Here is a 16,814-nt window from a genome sequence, read left to right as displayed (position 1 = left end):
CATGACGAAAAGTGAATACAACAAGACCAGGCTATTAGCAACCTGATGGGCCAGGTATAGGAATTGCAAAAGGGAGAATTGTTGGAAAACTTTTCACGTTGTAATAATTTTATAATTTTTGGGTTCGAAACCAATACAGAAAGGGGACAGAAAATGTCTACATTTGTGGACAGGATTCTGAGGGAGATCTTGAAAATCGATACTGCAACACCTTTGGTCATAGAGGGGGCCCACAGAACCGCACCTACAGCCCAGAGCACGCCCGGAACGAAGGGCAGAGGCCAGCGCTGTCATCCTGGGCCTTCTCAACGAAACAGGATATAATGCAGCTGTCGAGAACCAAGGGACAACTATTCTACAAAGACAAACGCATATCTATCTTCAATGACTATTCTGCAGAGCTATTGCGGAAAAGAAAAGATTACGACATGATCAAGAAAGAACTGGCAGCCAAAAACATAATATCCTATGCTGTTCCCTGCGAAGCTGCAGGTCACACGTGAGAGCAAAACGCACATCTTGGATTCTGTACATGATGCAGAGTCCTTCCTGCACGCCACTGGAATTACAACACCTTCCAGATCAAAGGACAGGGTCTGGAAAAATATGCCAACTATGTGGCAAATTGTTGGGCCCAGAAGGAGTGAGCGAGAAGGACCCAAGAAGTAGCTTAAACCTACCGTGGAACACTGTCCAGTCCACTTTGATGACTGAAGCAACCCTTTCTCCTTAAGGATTTGAAATTACCTGGATTTATGCTCATAATTGGGATCTTACTGCTGGACAAATTAATCCATCTTTGACCTACAGTTTGTTGGGGTGATTAAGTAATTATTAAATCTGGAAAAAACAGAACAGAGCCTGCTTTCCTCATTCCCACTTTCTCTTTCAGTAGGCTTCAGAGTACAGATTTTCAATGTTTTACGTTGTTTTATGGCAATTACATATAGGCTACCCAAGTGTGGGTTAGTCCAAATATTATAATAAAATGTGCTGATCCTTTATGTATTTATACAAGGCTTTTGGAATACTTTTCATTTCCAGCATTTACCCTTTACAGTTTAGGACAGCCTGCTTTAGGAAGAGAGACAGTTAAGCCTACCAATGTATGCTCGATTTATTTAACATGTTCTGTATTCTGTTTTCTTTTGCCTAATATTATTTGTTGGGAGAGCCTATTATATGTTAATGGCTCCTTCCCTTTGTTTCTTATATATTTTTTGCATACAGGCTACTCTTTAAAATGTTAGGTCATTGAAGTTAAAGCAGTGAACCTTTGTGGGGTACACAAGGAAATTCTAGGTCTTGCGGCATATTTTGGTTCAACTATCCCCAATTCAATAGAATTGCCACCCTCTGCATGCATTCTTCTATCACATGTACAGATGATTCTCAAGACCTTGCACACTAATGAGATGTTATTGAGCCCACACTACTATACTGTCTGAGCCAAGGACTACATGCTTTCTGGTAAGTTTCGAACAATAATGGGTGGGGTGAATATATTTTATGACATCCATGATTTTTTTGGTAACTAGTAAATAGTAGCCTACAGCAAAGTGTGTTTAAATCAATTCTAACTTGTTAATTCCTGCTAGTTAGTTTGCTACCGTGTGGGTTTTAGCTTGCTTGACCCTTCTGAGGAGTGTTAATTCACCCGTTTCCATATGATTCATTTTAAAACATTTATCTTAAAAATGAGTTGTTTAACCTAACTGCTTAACTATTTATCTGTACATGGAATAGTATTATTTTTTCACTCAAAAAAATAAATAAAGGAAAATGCCACGGTCACTATCTGATGTGTGGAGACATTTCACTGCAGCTAGAAGGAAAAGCTGTGTACATTTGCAAATACTGTGTCAAATCATGTGAAGAATGCAAAAAAAAGATGCCGAATCTGGCCAAGTGTGTCAAGTCTCCTCAGCGCTCACAATAAGCAACCACTGACAAAAGTCCCTCTACCTCTATTCAAGGTGAAAATTATGAATCACACACCTTATCGACATGGTCCTCCTGGAATCAGAAGTTTGACTCAATGGAGGAACATAGTCAGAGAAATGCTGATAAATGTCTTGCTCGAGCTGTGTATGCAACGAGTTCACCTTTGATGCTCACAGGCAATGTGTATTGGAAGAGATATCTGAATGTCCTTCATCCAGTATACACCCCTCCAACCAGACATGCTCTATCTACTATTTTGCTGGATGCAGAGTTCAGAGTTCAAGTGAATGTCAAGCAAATCATAGACAAAGCAAAACTGTATGGCAATCTCTGATGGGTGGTCAAATGTTCGTGGGCAAGGAATACATCTCCACCAGTATTTTGCAAGAGCACAGACACACCGGCCTCTATATTGCAGATAAGCTGAAGGCAGTCAATGCCCTTGGACCACAGAAGGTACTTGCACTGGTGACAGAAAATGCTGTGAACATGAAGGCTGCTTGGTCTAAAGTGGAGGAGTCCCACCCTCACGTCACACCTTTTACCTTTATTTATACTAGGCAAGTCCGTTAAGAACACATTCTTATTTTCAATGACAGCCTAGGAACAGTGGGTTAACTGCCTGTTCAGGGGCAGAACGACAGATGTGTTCCTTGTCAGCTCAGGGATTTGAACTTGCAACCTTTCGGTTACTAGTCCAACGCTCTAACCACAAGGGTACCCTGCCGCCCCACTTCCAATCAAGGGCTTTGTGATGGAGTCGTTCCAAAATATCTCATCAGCCACCTGGTGGAAGGAACTTTGTGGATCTGAGGCTCTTTCCCGCTGCCTTCATCATCATCCTCCAAATCCCACCAAAATCAGCCGCCTCTGGTCCTTGTTTGGGAACACACACACACACACACACACACACACCAGGCTGACCAATACAAGGGTTGAAAAATTGGTGCCCATACAGGCAAATTTGAGGCTTTTTGAGCCTGACAACGAGCCATGCTCAACAAGGTTGGAAAGTGAAGATGAGGCCTAAGAGTCTGTACATTGAGGAGGTCCAGGGAGAAGACATGGAAGCCTGAGAGGAAGACAACCAAAGCTTTAGTTTCTGGACTATCATTTTACAGATGCATGTTTAAAACGTTTTTGGGAGATGCGATATGTATCATTGGGGATCATTCAATATTCCCATTTTGTTGTTCAGTGAAATCATCCCATTTGGCAAACTGTCACAAGTGGGCGGTCATGTGCCTTTTACTGAGGAGTGGCTTCCATCTGGTCACTCAACCATAAAGGCCTGATTGGTTGACGGTTGTCCTTCTGAAAGATTCTCCCATTACCACAGAGGAAATCTGGAGCTCAGGCAGTGACCACTGGGTTCTTGGTCCCATCCCTGACCAAGGCCCTTCTCCCTAGATTGCTCAGCTCTAGGAAGAGTCTTGGTGGTTCCAAACTTATTCCATTTAAGAATTATGTTCTTGGGGACTGTCAACGCTGCAGAAATGTTAACTACCCTTCCCCAGGTCTGTGCCTCGACACAATCCTAACTCAAAGCTCCTTCTCCCTCATGGCTTGGTTTTTCCTCTGACATGCACTGTCAACTGTGGGTCCTTGTATAGACAGGACATGATTTGGAAAGGCTCACAAACACCTATCAATTGAATTTACCAAAAGTGGACTCCAATCAAGTTGTAGAAACATCAAGGATGACCAATAGACACAGAATGCACCAGAACTCAATTTCAAGTTTCATAGCAAATGGTCTGAATACTTATGTAAATGAGGGATCTGTTTTTTCATTTGCAATAAATTTGCAAAAACATTAAAAAAAAAAAAAAAAACATGTTTGCTTTGTCATTATGGGGTGTGTAGATTTTTTTTGGGGGGGGGGGTATCAATTTTAGAATAAGGCTGTAATGTAACAAAAGTAGGAACAAGTGAAGGGGTCTGAACACTTCCCAAATGCACTGTATTCAAACAGGCACAAGAGATGCCATTAGACATCCACCAGGTCAATGAGAAACACAGCGGTATACCTTATTCACCACCAAACCAACTCAGTCCAAACATTACAAACATAGCCTTTCATAATTAGGTTTGTGTCCACTAATGGACTAGCCTATATTGGAAGTAGACTCATTGTATAAACCTAGGTCAACTCCCAAAAGGCACCCTATTTCCCTGTAAAGTGCACTACTTTTGACAGGCCCTGGTCAAAAGTAGTGCAATATATAGGGAATAGGCGGCCATTTGGGACAATCCCATGGGCCTTTCACTTCTCATTGTGACAGTAATGGCTAGAGACAGCTAGGAAACATCAGCATCCTCCCTCTGTTTCTGTAAGATGCAAAAGGATTTACTTACTGACAACAGATCAGCAGAGCACATCAGGCTGTTCATCTGACAGCATCAGCCAAAATAAATCACTATAGATAACAGAGGGAGTTTTTTTCCATTTACAATGACACAGCATCCCCTATAACATTGCATGGGCGGGACATCTGGAGTAGCTAAACAGTAGCTGAAACACAGAATCAAAACCTATGGAAGCGGTCCTTTTATTTATACCATCTAGCAGCATACAATTGAGGTTATTTTGGTGCAAAGCCAGTTGTGTTGCTGACATTAATATATCTCTGAAGGATTGATGGAGTAGTATCTAAATGATTCACTCCAGTACATGCATCTCAACCCCTGGCAATAGGCTGTGAATAGGCTACCTAGATCAAAAATCTGTCCGAGTCCTTATTCTCCAACCTTTTCCCCAAAGTGTGCACTTGCACACTATCTTGCATGGATTAACAACGATGGAAATTCCCTCCAGCCAATGCTTTAACCAATACAAGACTTAAATCCATTTAGGAAAGTGGGCAAGTACAAACTTCAGAAGAAGGGTGGAGAATCAGGACACAGTTTTAGTGTTGTGCTGCTGTGGCTGTGTGTGCATAACTGAGCACTTCCAAAATGCTTCTGCTGCCTTGACAATGATCACTGATTATATGCCTGTCAGCTCAGCCAAAATGCTAGCCAAAGACAAGTCACCGGCATTCTATTAGGAAACCTTCCTTGGTTTTTGTCTCCCAAATGGCACCCTACTCCCTATGTAGTACGCTACTTTGACAGGGTTCAAGACTGCGACCAAAACATTTGGCATTGACTTGGCAGTGCGGCACACATTATATTGGTCATAGGGCGCCAGCGATTTTGTGGTTGCTGGTCATAGTTTCTGGTTTAGATTATTATTATTTTTAATCAATATTTATTCAAACAGCAATGGGTATGCAACGGGCACGCAAACCAGGTATTCCAAAAGCTTGTTACGAAGTCTTTGCAATGCACAATTTAGTCATGTGCTGTTTGAAAGAACATTTCGAAAGGCTTTCCAAAAAAAACTTCCCAATTAAATGTTGACTGCAAAGTAGGCCTACCTGGCATTTGTAAATGCCCCTTAATTATCATAGTAAAAGGTTAGGGTATAAAAGTAAACAAAAACTAAATCAAGAAAATCTATTTAGTAAACTGAAATTAAATAATGAACAAACCCTTTTGAAAAACTTAAATGTATGTTTGACTCCAAAAATAACTACACTGAACAAAAATAAACATGTAAAGTTTGTCCCATGTTTCATGAGCCAAAATTAAATATCCTAGAAATATTCCACACAAAGCTAATTTCTCACATTTTCTCCACAAATTTGTTTACATCCCTGTTAGTGAGCATCCTTTGCCAAGATAATCGATCCACCTGACAGGTGTGGCATATCAAGAAGCACGGATCATTACACAGGTCCACCTTGTGCTGGGAAAATAAAAGGGCACTCTAAAATGTGCGGTTTTATCACAACACCACAGATGTCTCAAGCTTTGAGGGAGCGTGCAATTGGCATGCTGACTGCAGGAATGTCCACCAGAGCTGTTGCCAGAGAATTTAATGTCCATAAGCCGCCTCCAACTTTATTTTAGTGTATTAGGTAGTACGTCCAACTGGCCTCACCACCGCAGACCACATGTATGGTGTCGTGTGGGCAAGCGGTCTGCTGATGTCACCGTTGAACAGAGTGCCCCATATGGTGGTGGCGGGATTATGTATGGGCAAGTATAAACTACGGACAAACGAGCACAATTGCATTTTATCTGTGTCAATTTGAATGCAGAAATCCCGAAGTCCATCGTCGTACCATTCATCCGACGCCATTACCTCGTTTCAGCATGATAATGCACTGGCCCCATGTTTCAAGAATATGTACACAATTCCTGGAAGCTAAAAATGTCCCAGTTCTTCCATGTCCTGCATACTCAGACATGTCACCCATTGAGCATGTTTGGTATGCTCTGGATCAACGTGTACAACACTGTGTTCCAGTTCCTGCCAATATCCAGCAACGTCACACAGCCATTGAAGAGAAGTGGGACAACATTACACAATCAGCATGTGGGAACTCCTTCAAGACTGTTGGATAATCTGACCATAATTATATCCTCCTGATTCCTGCTAACAAGCAAAAATTAAAGCAGGAAGCACCAGTGACTTGGTCTATTAAAAAGCAGTGATATGAAGCAGATGCTAAAATACAGGACAGTTTGCTATCACAGACTGGAATATGTTCCGGGATTCTTCCGATGTTATTGAGTACACCACATCAGTCACTGGCTTCATCAATAAGTGCATCGATAACGTTGTCCCCACAGTGACTGTACGTACATACCCCAACCAGAAGCCATGGATTACAGGCAACAGTCGCATTGAGCTAATGGCTAGAGCTGCCGCTTTCAAGGAGTGGGCTCTATAAACCGTAAGTTTATAAGAAATCATGCTATGCCCTCCGACAAACCATCAAACAGGCAAAGCCTCAATGCAGGACTAAGAGCGAATTGTACTACACCGGCTCTTGACGCTCAGATGTGGCAGGTTTTGCAAACCACGACAGACTACAAAGGGAAGCACAGCCGAGAGCTGCCCAGTGACAGGAGCCTACCAGACTTCTATGCAAGCAACACTGAAACATGCATGAGAGTATCAGCTGTTCCGGACAACAGAGTGATTACGCTCGCCGCAGACGAACTGAGTTAGACCTTTAAACAGGTCAACATTCACAAGGCCACAGGGCCAGTCGGACAACCAGGACATGTACTGCGAGCATGCATTGACCAACCGGCAAGTGTCTTCACTGCCATTTTCAACATGTCCCTGTCTGAGTCTAATACCAAACATGTTTCAAGCAGACCACCATAGTCCTTGTGCCTAAGAACACTAAGGCTACCTGCCTAAATTACTTCCAACCTGTAGCACTCACGTCCATAGGCATGAAATGCTTTGGGCATGGCTCACAACACCATTATCCCAGAAACCCTAGATGCACTCCAATTTGCATACCGCCCAAACAGATCCACAGATGATGCAATCTCTATTGCACTCCACAATGCCCTTTCCCACCTGAACAAAAGGAACACATGTGAGAATGCTATTCATTGACTACAGCTCAGCGTTCAACAGCATAGTGCCCTCAAAGCTCATCAATAAGCTAAGGACCCTGGAACTAAACGCCTCCCTCTGCAACTGGATCCTGGACAACTCAACCGGCAACACATCTGCCATGCTGATCCTCAACAAAGGCGCCCCTTAGGGATGCGTGCTCAGTACCTTCCTGTACTCCCTGTTCACTCATGACAACACGGCCAGGCACGACTCCAACACCATCATTAAGTTTGCCGATGACAACAGCAGTAGGCCTGATCACCGACAAGACAGCCTATAGGGAGGTGGTCAGAGACCTGACCATGTGGTGCAAGGACAACAACCTCTCCCTCAACGTGATCAAGACAAAGGAGATGATTGTGAACTACAGGAAAAGGAGGACCGAGCACGCCCCCATTCTCATCGATGGGGCTGTAGTGGAGCAGGTTGAGAGCTTCAAGTTCCTTGGCATCCACATCAACAAACTAACATGGTCCAAGCACACCAAGACAGTCGTGAAGAGGGCACTACAAAACCTATTCCCCCTCAGGAGAATTAAAAGATTTGGCATGGGTCCTCAAAAGGTTCTACAGCTGCAGTCAAGAGCATCCTGAAGGATTGTGTCACTGCCTGGTAAGGCAACTGCTCAACATCTGACACCAAGGCACTACAGAGGGTAGTGCATCCAGGACCTAGACCTATATACCAGGCGGTGTCAGAGGAAAGCCCAAAAAATTGTCAAAGACACAAACCACCCTAGTCTACATGTACATATTACCAATGCCCCCGCAAATTGACTCTGTACCGTTACCCCGTGTACAGCCCCGCTTTGATAATCTTAATTTTTCTTTTTTCTTTTTGGCACTGTAAAACTGCATTGTTGGTTAAGGGCTTGTAAGCATTTCACTGTAAGGTCTATCTGTTGTATGTGGCGCATGTGACAAATAAAATGTGATTGGATTTGAAAAGCATTCCTCATGAAGCTGGTTGAGAGAATGCCAAGAGTGTGCAACGCTGCCATCTCTGCAAAGAGTGGCTACCTTGAAGAATCTAAGATATTGGTTTACACTTTTTTGGTTACTACATAATTCCATGTGTTATTTAATTTACTATTATTCTACAACAGAATATAGTTAAAATAAAGAATAACCCTTGAATGAGTAGGTGTCCTAACTTTTGACCGATACTGTAAATGCAATCAATCAATTCAATGCTTCAAATAGGCATAGCTTGTGCATTACTAGCTATTTTGGGGAGGGGGAAGTCCTTCCACCATATATTGTTTCCACCAGTTCCAACTCTATTCTTTTTAAATCCAAGTCAAATTGACTTAAATTGAAATTAAGAGTGATGCACCGACATAACATCTTTGGCCGATACTCAATATTTTCCTTGACGAAAAGCCTTATAACGATATTTTAAAAAATTGCAGACTTTTAAGCATTCTAGTACAGTTAAATAGTGAACACACACATGGACGCAGCGGTCTAAAGCATTGTATCTCAGTGCAAGAGGCGTCACTACGGTCCCTGGTTCGAATCCAGGCTGTATCACCTCATTTGTTCAGTCATTTCATTCTTGAACAGGATTACTATGGAACGCCATTTGGGTCTTTGTGTGTCAAAAAAGATATGTCAAATAACACCCATTTTTCTAGCTAACTATATAGCTAGGTGTCCTCTAAAATAAATGACTGTCTTATAAATAAGGGTTATTTGATGAAAGGTTTTCGGACCCATCCATGACACAATAAGGCCACAATAGCGGACTTTGCGGTTAGCCTTCAAAATAAACGACATAATTCTACTATGTCTTCATTTGTATTTCTGTCAATGAGATACTTTTATTTTGAAGGCAAACTGCAAATTCCACTATTGTGCCTAATCCTTATTGTGACTAGCTTCACAACACATAACCCGGTGCGGTCGAGCCGCACTAGCCAGATGAAGCTCGCTGACTGCTTATAAACGTTAGCTTTGGGCAACAGAGTTAAGTTACTGACTAGCCATTTATTTTCATAAACTGAAGTTAAATTTCAAATCAAATCAATAGATGATCAACAAGTGGCAACCTAGTTAATACTTAAAAGGATTTCTAAATCATTGCTTAGAATAATGAAAATGACTGCAGTTTCTATTGGTCATTGTTTTCAGGCTGGTTGTATTGGTGCTAGGTACCAAACTAGCTATCCCAGAAGTTGCGGTCGAACAAATAATGTTGTATTACCAACGTGACATTGTAAACACATCGTTCATGACCGATGTTTGCAGACTTTCTTGTACAGCTTTGACAGTGCTACTGATAGTAATGGTGCTTGGCTTGCACGTGAAAATTCAGAACACACAACATTCTATAACAGAACTGTGTTATTTGTCAAATTAAAAGCTTATTTAACAGGTTAAAGTGTTATTTCACATCTTTAAAACGCAAAAGACCCAAAGGGCGTTACATAGTATGTCGTGAAGCTAATAGCAGTGAGGCTATATAACTAACTCCGGTAGGGCAACATCTGAACAATAGCGCACTTGATAACAGTGTGTAATGGTGCTCGACCAGTCCCAGGACAAATTAGCTAGCAAGTGCAAGCTAGCTAGCTTAATTGCCATAAATCTCTAACGCTTTTCAACCTGTCCCCAAATTAATATAATTGGTTCAGAGTTTGTTTTGATATTTTAACCTTCGTGTCGCGTTTGGTGTGAGGGGACAAAATATATTTCTGCAAGATGGCGCACAAGCGCAGCCGGTTTGGGTTCCATGTAACTGACAGGGAAGTTTTACTAGAATTAAATTAAACATTTCAGGAATTGTGAAAAACGTAATTAAAATGTATTTGGCTAAGGTGTATGTAAACTTCCGACTTCAACTGTAGGTATGCACGTCAACTTTGACGTCTATATTTGCATTTTTAGCTAATATCGTCCGATTCCGATCAGTTCACCCATATATCGTGCATCCCTAAAATCTATCCTATAACCTGATCCACCACCTTATGTATTACTGCCCCCCAGTTGCAAGAAGCAAAATCCCCCCCAAAACAACAAACAGCTTTTAGCCTCCCACGCATGTTCTGTCCCCAACACTAAAACAAATATAAAATTGAAATATTAATATACAACTAATACTAAATAAAAACTAACAAATCACATCTGAAAACTAACTGAAAATAAATACAAAAAATCTATATGGGACAAAAATTAAGGCAATTTAAAAGATTTTACTGAGTTCATAAGGAAATCAGTCAATTGAAATAAATTCATTAGGCCCTAATCTATAGATTTCACATGACTGGGAATACAGATTTGCATCAGTTGGTCAAAGTTAAACTTTAAAAAACTGAGAGAAATAAGCCTCGTGCACACAATGAGAGAAATAAGCTTTGTGCATAACTTTTATTTCAGCTCATGAAACCGTGTATTTGTGTTCAGTGTATAATAACCGTGTCTACACTAAACTGTACAGTACAAAAACACAGTTAGCCAAATTAACATGTAATTAAAGGGCTAGGGATGTTTTGGGGGCCCACCAAACTTTAGGTTAAAATAATTACCTAAACTCACCAGCAAAAAATGAGTTAAATTTAGGGAATATGTAAGTACCTAGCCCGGAAAAAAAGACGTGATTGTGTGATTTGTTTTTTTTTTCTTCTAAAATACAAAATCTCATTGTGGTCAATTTGCAGTGTATTATAATTATTATGATTATGTTCTGGCCCCTTAACCATCCACACCGACAAAAGTTCCCAAAAGACAGATTTTTTTAGGGCCCTACAACTGTAGACTGTCTCTTCAAAATCGCTAAAAATAACACGGAGATTTGGGAAAACAAAACGTAAATATGATATAGTTGCGTTAAAATGTAATTTGTGGGTAGGTTGTTATAGGCTACTTGCTCAGGCCACAAATTAAAGATACAATTTTAATTATGCGCACGCTTTCAGAAGCCATTAATTCTTTCATTAGGGGCAGTTGGCAATAGCCCGGTGTGCCACTGGCAATGTCAAGCCCTGAAAGGGCATGCTATTTTATAAGATGGCTAGACATTATTAGCCTGTTTCTGTATGAAATGCAGGTACATTATGGGACACAGGTCAGGTCATTATCGCTGTTCAGGTGGCAAAAAAATGGTTGTACTGGTACCATCAACTGAATAAGTTTTTGCTACCAGTGGAAAAAAATTATTCCAGAGCCCTCCGATCAGGGCCCATAGTGCACTACTCCATAAGCAAATTTGGGATTCAGTCTTAACTTCACTGGCACAAAAACAAAACCATTCTGTGGAGAGGAGAGGTTGAACAAAAAGCCTATAAATTATACCCAGGAGCTTCAGGCAGAGCTACAGTAGACAGAACTTCAGGCCCATTCTCATAAAGGAAATTACTTCATCATCAAACTGACTAACTCAGGCTTCTAAGTCTGCCTTCCAAATAGCTCCCTATTCCCCTGCATATGGTCATAAATTGTGCACCATGTAGGGAATAGGGTGCCAATTTGGACACAACCTATTTCACTGTTCAGAACCCTACAAGTGTCTGCAGCCAACCAACCTCTTAGACTGCGGGCCTATTACTGTGCCACAGTCTCTCGGTTGTCCTCCAATACTGGAAGATAAACTGGCTAATTTGTCTCTGTACCTGGTTCTCTGAAAGGCACAGCCCATTGTTTATAGCGGAGAAGAGTCTGATTGTTGACTTGACTGAGTATGGAATGCCAGGCACACACACACACACACACCATTGTAGTGTGGCCATAGCAGTGCAGGCTCCCTGGAGCAAATTAGGGTTTAAGTGCCTTGCTCAAGGGCACGCTGAACGATTTTTCACCTCATCTGCTTGGGTATTCGAACCAGCGACCTTTTGGTTACTGGCCCAATGTTTTAACAGCTAGCCTATCTGCCGCCGCACCCGATACCCTGTTGCAATGGATAACAAATGGGGTTAGGACAGGGCAGGGAGCCTAGCGGTTAAGACATTGGACCAGTAAACGAAACGTTACTGGTTTGAATCCCCAAGACAACTAAGTGGAAAATCTGTGGATGTGCCCTTGAGCAAGGCACTTAACTACAATTTCTCCTGTAAGTCGCTCTGGATAAGACCGTCTGCTAAATGACTAAAATGTCCAATTTTACCCAGTGAAACTGAACATCTCACCAACAAAGAGGCCAATATTATTCAAATTAATGCAAAGGCAGACACTAGAAAACACCATCAAATTATACAGCCTACCCAGGGATTCCCAGTCCAACTAATGCTAACTAGTCAGCCTCATTCTCTGAGGTCTGGGTATGATTCCCAGATGGCTCCCTATGTAGTGCACTCCTTTTAACCAGGGCCCATTTGGGCCTCATTCCCTGAGGTCTGGGTGAGTGTACTAGGAAATGACCTACAGTGCATTCGGAAAGTATTCAGACCCCTTGACTTCACATTTTTTACGTTACAGCCTCATTTACTGAATTGATTTAATTGTTGTTTTTCTCAATCAAGACGAAGTAGACCAAATAAGAGGGAAAATATAATGTTCATATTATGACAATATGAACATTGATATTTTTTGCTCTGTTATTTAGGTGTTGAAGCACCTTTGGCAGCGATTATAGCCTCGAGTCTTCTTGGGTATGACGCTACAAGCTTGGCACGACCGGTATTTTGGAAGTTTCTCCCATTATTTTCTGCAGTTCCACTCAAGCTCTGTCAGCTTGGATGGGGAGTGTCGTTGCACAGCAATTTTCAGGTCTCTCCAGAGATATTTGATGGGGTTCAAGTCCGGGCTCTGGTTGGGCCACTCAAGGACATTCAGAGACATGTCCCGAAGCTACTCCTGCATTGTCATGGCTGTGTGCTTAGGGTCGCTGTCCTGTTGAAAGGTGAACCATTGCCCCAGTCAGGCCCTGAGCGATATCTGTACTTTGCTGTGTTCATCTTTCTCCACGATCCTGACGAGTATCCCAGTCTCTCCCGCTGAAAAACATCCCCACAGCATGACACTGCCACCCCGCTTCCCCGTAGGGATGGTGCTAGGTTTCCTCCAGATGTGACACTTGGTATTCAGGCCAGAGTTCAATCTTGGTTTCATCAGACCAGATAATCTTGTTTTTCATGGTCTTAAACCTGTTGCGACTCTTGTCCTATTTTGTCAGGACAAGATGCTAGAATATGCATATAATTTACAGCTTTGGATAGAAAACACTAACGTTTCCAAAACTGTAAAGATATTGACTGTGAGTATAACAGAACTGATGTTGCAGGCGAAAGTCTGAGAAAAATCCAATCCGGAAGTGCACCTGCACTTTCACTGGCTGTTGGCAAGGTGGGACACTACCGGCAGCGTAGCCTAGTGGTTAGAGCGTTGGACTAGTAACCGGAAGGTTGCGAGTTCAAACCCCCGAGCTGACAAGGTACAAATCTGCCGTTCTGCCCCTGAACAGGCAGTTAACCCAGGCCGTCATTGAAAATAAGAATATGTTCTTACCTGACTTGCCTGGTTAAATAAAGGTCAAATTTAAAAAAATATCCCAGAGAGGTTAAAAGAGAATGTGTCTCATTAGGTACGAATGTGGTGGGACACGGGTTGTGTCCTTCACCCCATTTCTTATACAGTGAACTACTTTTGGCACTGTTCTCTCCCTTTTTCATGTCGACAGTGAGTTGAGTAGCTGTGATTGTTTTATCGGATTTATTTAGCATAGACTACAGCCAGACAGTAGCCTGTGAGTTGAGTCAATAAATCGTCAATTCGAGAACTGTTGGGGTATTCTTTCAATTTTGATCTATGTCATTACAATATGTTATACTTCGGGCCAAAAGTTTTCCTCCAAACTACATCATGACATAACAAACATGCTCATTTATGAGTAATTCTCCATTAACTATCCAGTAATCATGACCAGATGCCACACCCTTGGATTCTACATTTGCTGTTGCTATGGTGCAAGGACTTCTTCCTTCAGTGTCTACCTTCATTCATCCACATCTCTTTGGGAATACAAAAAAACTGTGCACGTGACAAATACAACTTGACTTGTTATACTTGACTGTTTATCATTCAGGAAAGGAACGTAATTCGGCTACAGCATTGAGGGAAGTGTTTGGAAGTCCATAAAGTTTGTCCCAACTGTAATGGTTTCTGTCATTTACCTTTGACAAGGCCAAAGGGCGAAGTAGTGTAGTGAGCACTGAGCAGATGTTCACACCTGACTCCTAGTCCTCTATCATAGTACCGCACCCCAAATTGTTACAAATCTACAAAGCCCCCTTATCCCAATAGGCCGTTAGAAGAATAATTTGCACCAAGGAATTGGGCCTGGCGAAAACATTCCCCATTCAATACGCCCAACAAGTGACAGCTGTTAATGAGGCAATGGCATATGCGAGGTGGTTATCCTTAGCTACCTAGTAACTATCTAGTATTTCAATACCGCTCTGTAGGACTGGTAACTAACATTAACTTAACTAGCTAACTACAACCACACCAATTGGCTAACTAGTTACAGTAGACATCTTCGCCATCCCCTACCAAGCTAGCTCACGTTATCGTTAGCTAACCAGCTATACTTCTTTGTGTCCATGTCAATTAATAAAGTAGGCCGTGGACTTTGCTAACGTTAGGTTAGCTAGCTCTAGCTAATTAGCCAACAAGACAAAAAGTAACTAACGTTACCTAGCCTTGTTAACGTTCATTCAGCCGGCTAGCTGACACACAATGGTGTTGCTGCCGTCAAATGTGTTGTTACTCATTAGATGGCATTTGAATGTGAGATATGAATCAATGTCTGGCTTGCTATTATGCGAACGAAGGAGTGAACCAGAAAGTGCCCTTGTCCTTGGCTGGTGTTCCTTTTAGCCAGCTAGCTGGCCCAAGAATCATGTGATATGCTTAGTTTAGTTAGCCTAGCTAGCATTACAAAGGGGGGCTGTTTTCGTAGACCAATGTTTTCCGTGTTTGAATGTCAACTTACCGAGATAGACACTTGATCCTCCCCTGTAAACTTTGGTATGTATTTATCCCCTCTTGCCACCTCTGAACTGTTCAATGGTCTAAAACGGCACATCACTTTGATGGTGCACTCGGCCGGGTCCGCCATCTTCGCCGCTGATGGAGAGTCACAACTGACAAGATCCTGCTAGCTAGCTGTGCTTACAACAGGAGAAGCGCCGGGTCGCTCTGTGCCTGTCGGAGGCAAACAGATGCCGCACCCGTGAATGCTGGTTGAGTTAGGTCAATCTCTTCCCTCTTCGGAAAACGCAGCAAGTTGACTATTCATCAGAAATGTACATTTAAAAGGACATCCATTAAAAAAGTGGAAGTCATGTTGACGCACCGGCTGCACAGTACTGTACTCTGGACTTGCACTTGGAGTAGGGAGGGACCCCTATGACTGCTATGCTATGGAACGCTGTTTGTATGCGGCTGTGAATAACCCACTGACGTCACCTCTGTAGGCGACTTCTTCTTCTTCGATGGGGCGGATGGCATCCAATAAATGTCGCATTACCGCCAGCTACTAGACTGGAGTAAAACTCCCTTTATTCCTTGCTTTAAAAAAAATAAACAATAAATACCCTACCATCTAACACTACACTCACAAAATAAATAAAACATACAATGATTTAAAAAATAACACCTCCCTACACCACTATTTAAATCTATTTAATCCTACCTCAGGCCAATAACCTGAAAGGATGGGAAACCATCCTACCACTACTTATCACACCCAACTCTTCTGATGTCAAATCTCGCAACCCAAAAAATCTCTGCAGCTGCCACCACAAACTCCATTTTCTGCGACTTATGTTCTATCCCTGCAGTACAGTACAGTACAATCCAATCTCACTGAAACATATACAGTTAAAGTCGGAAGTTGACAGACATACATGGAGTCATTAAAACTCGTTTTTCAACCACTACACAAATTTCTTGTTAACAAACTATAGTTTTGGCAAGTCGGTTAGGACTTCTACTTTGTGCATGACACAAGTCATTTTTCCAACAATTGTTTACAGACAGATTATTTCACTTATAATTCATTGTATCACAATTCCAGTGGGTCAGAAGTTTACATACACTAAATTGACTGTTCTTTTAAACATCTTGGAAAATTCCATGGCTTAGAAGCTTCTGATAGGCTATTTGACATAATTTGAGTCAATTGGAGGTGTACCTGTGGATGTATTTCAAGGTCAACCTTCAAACTCAATGCCTCTTTGCTTGACATCATGGGAAAATCAAGACCAAGACCTCCACAATAAAATATTGGAGACCTCCACAAGTCTGGTTCATCCTTGGGAGCAATTTCCAAACGCCTGAAGGTACCACGTTCATCTGTAGAAACAATAGTACGCAAGTATAAACACCTTGGGACCACGCAGACGTCATACAGCTCAGGAAAGAGACACGTTCTGTCTCCTAGAGGTGAACGTACTTTGGTG

General features: G+C 42.0%; 1 protein-coding gene across 1 annotated transcript in view; it reads right to left on the bottom strand.

The window, feature by feature from the left end:
• LOC118374584 (kinesin-1 heavy chain) overlaps positions 1-15,809 on the bottom strand; it is a 42,127-nt gene extending 26,318 nt beyond the window's left edge. The window contains exon 1 of the mRNA XM_035761039.2: positions 15,344-15,809. Coding sequence (XP_035616932.1) covers positions 15,344-15,469 — 126 coding nt within the window. The 5' untranslated portion in view covers positions 15,470-15,809. The remainder of the gene's footprint in view (positions 1-15,343) is intronic.
• Between the last annotated feature and the right edge of the window lie 1,005 nt (positions 15,810-16,814).

This window comes from Oncorhynchus keta, chromosome 4, assembly GCF_023373465.1.
Source record: "Oncorhynchus keta strain PuntledgeMale-10-30-2019 chromosome 4, Oket_V2, whole genome shotgun sequence".
In the NCBI taxonomy this organism is placed as follows: domain Eukaryota; kingdom Metazoa; phylum Chordata; class Actinopteri; order Salmoniformes; family Salmonidae; genus Oncorhynchus; species Oncorhynchus keta.
Note: the sequence above shows the minus strand (reverse complement) of the source record. Positions and strands in the feature narration are given on the sequence as shown.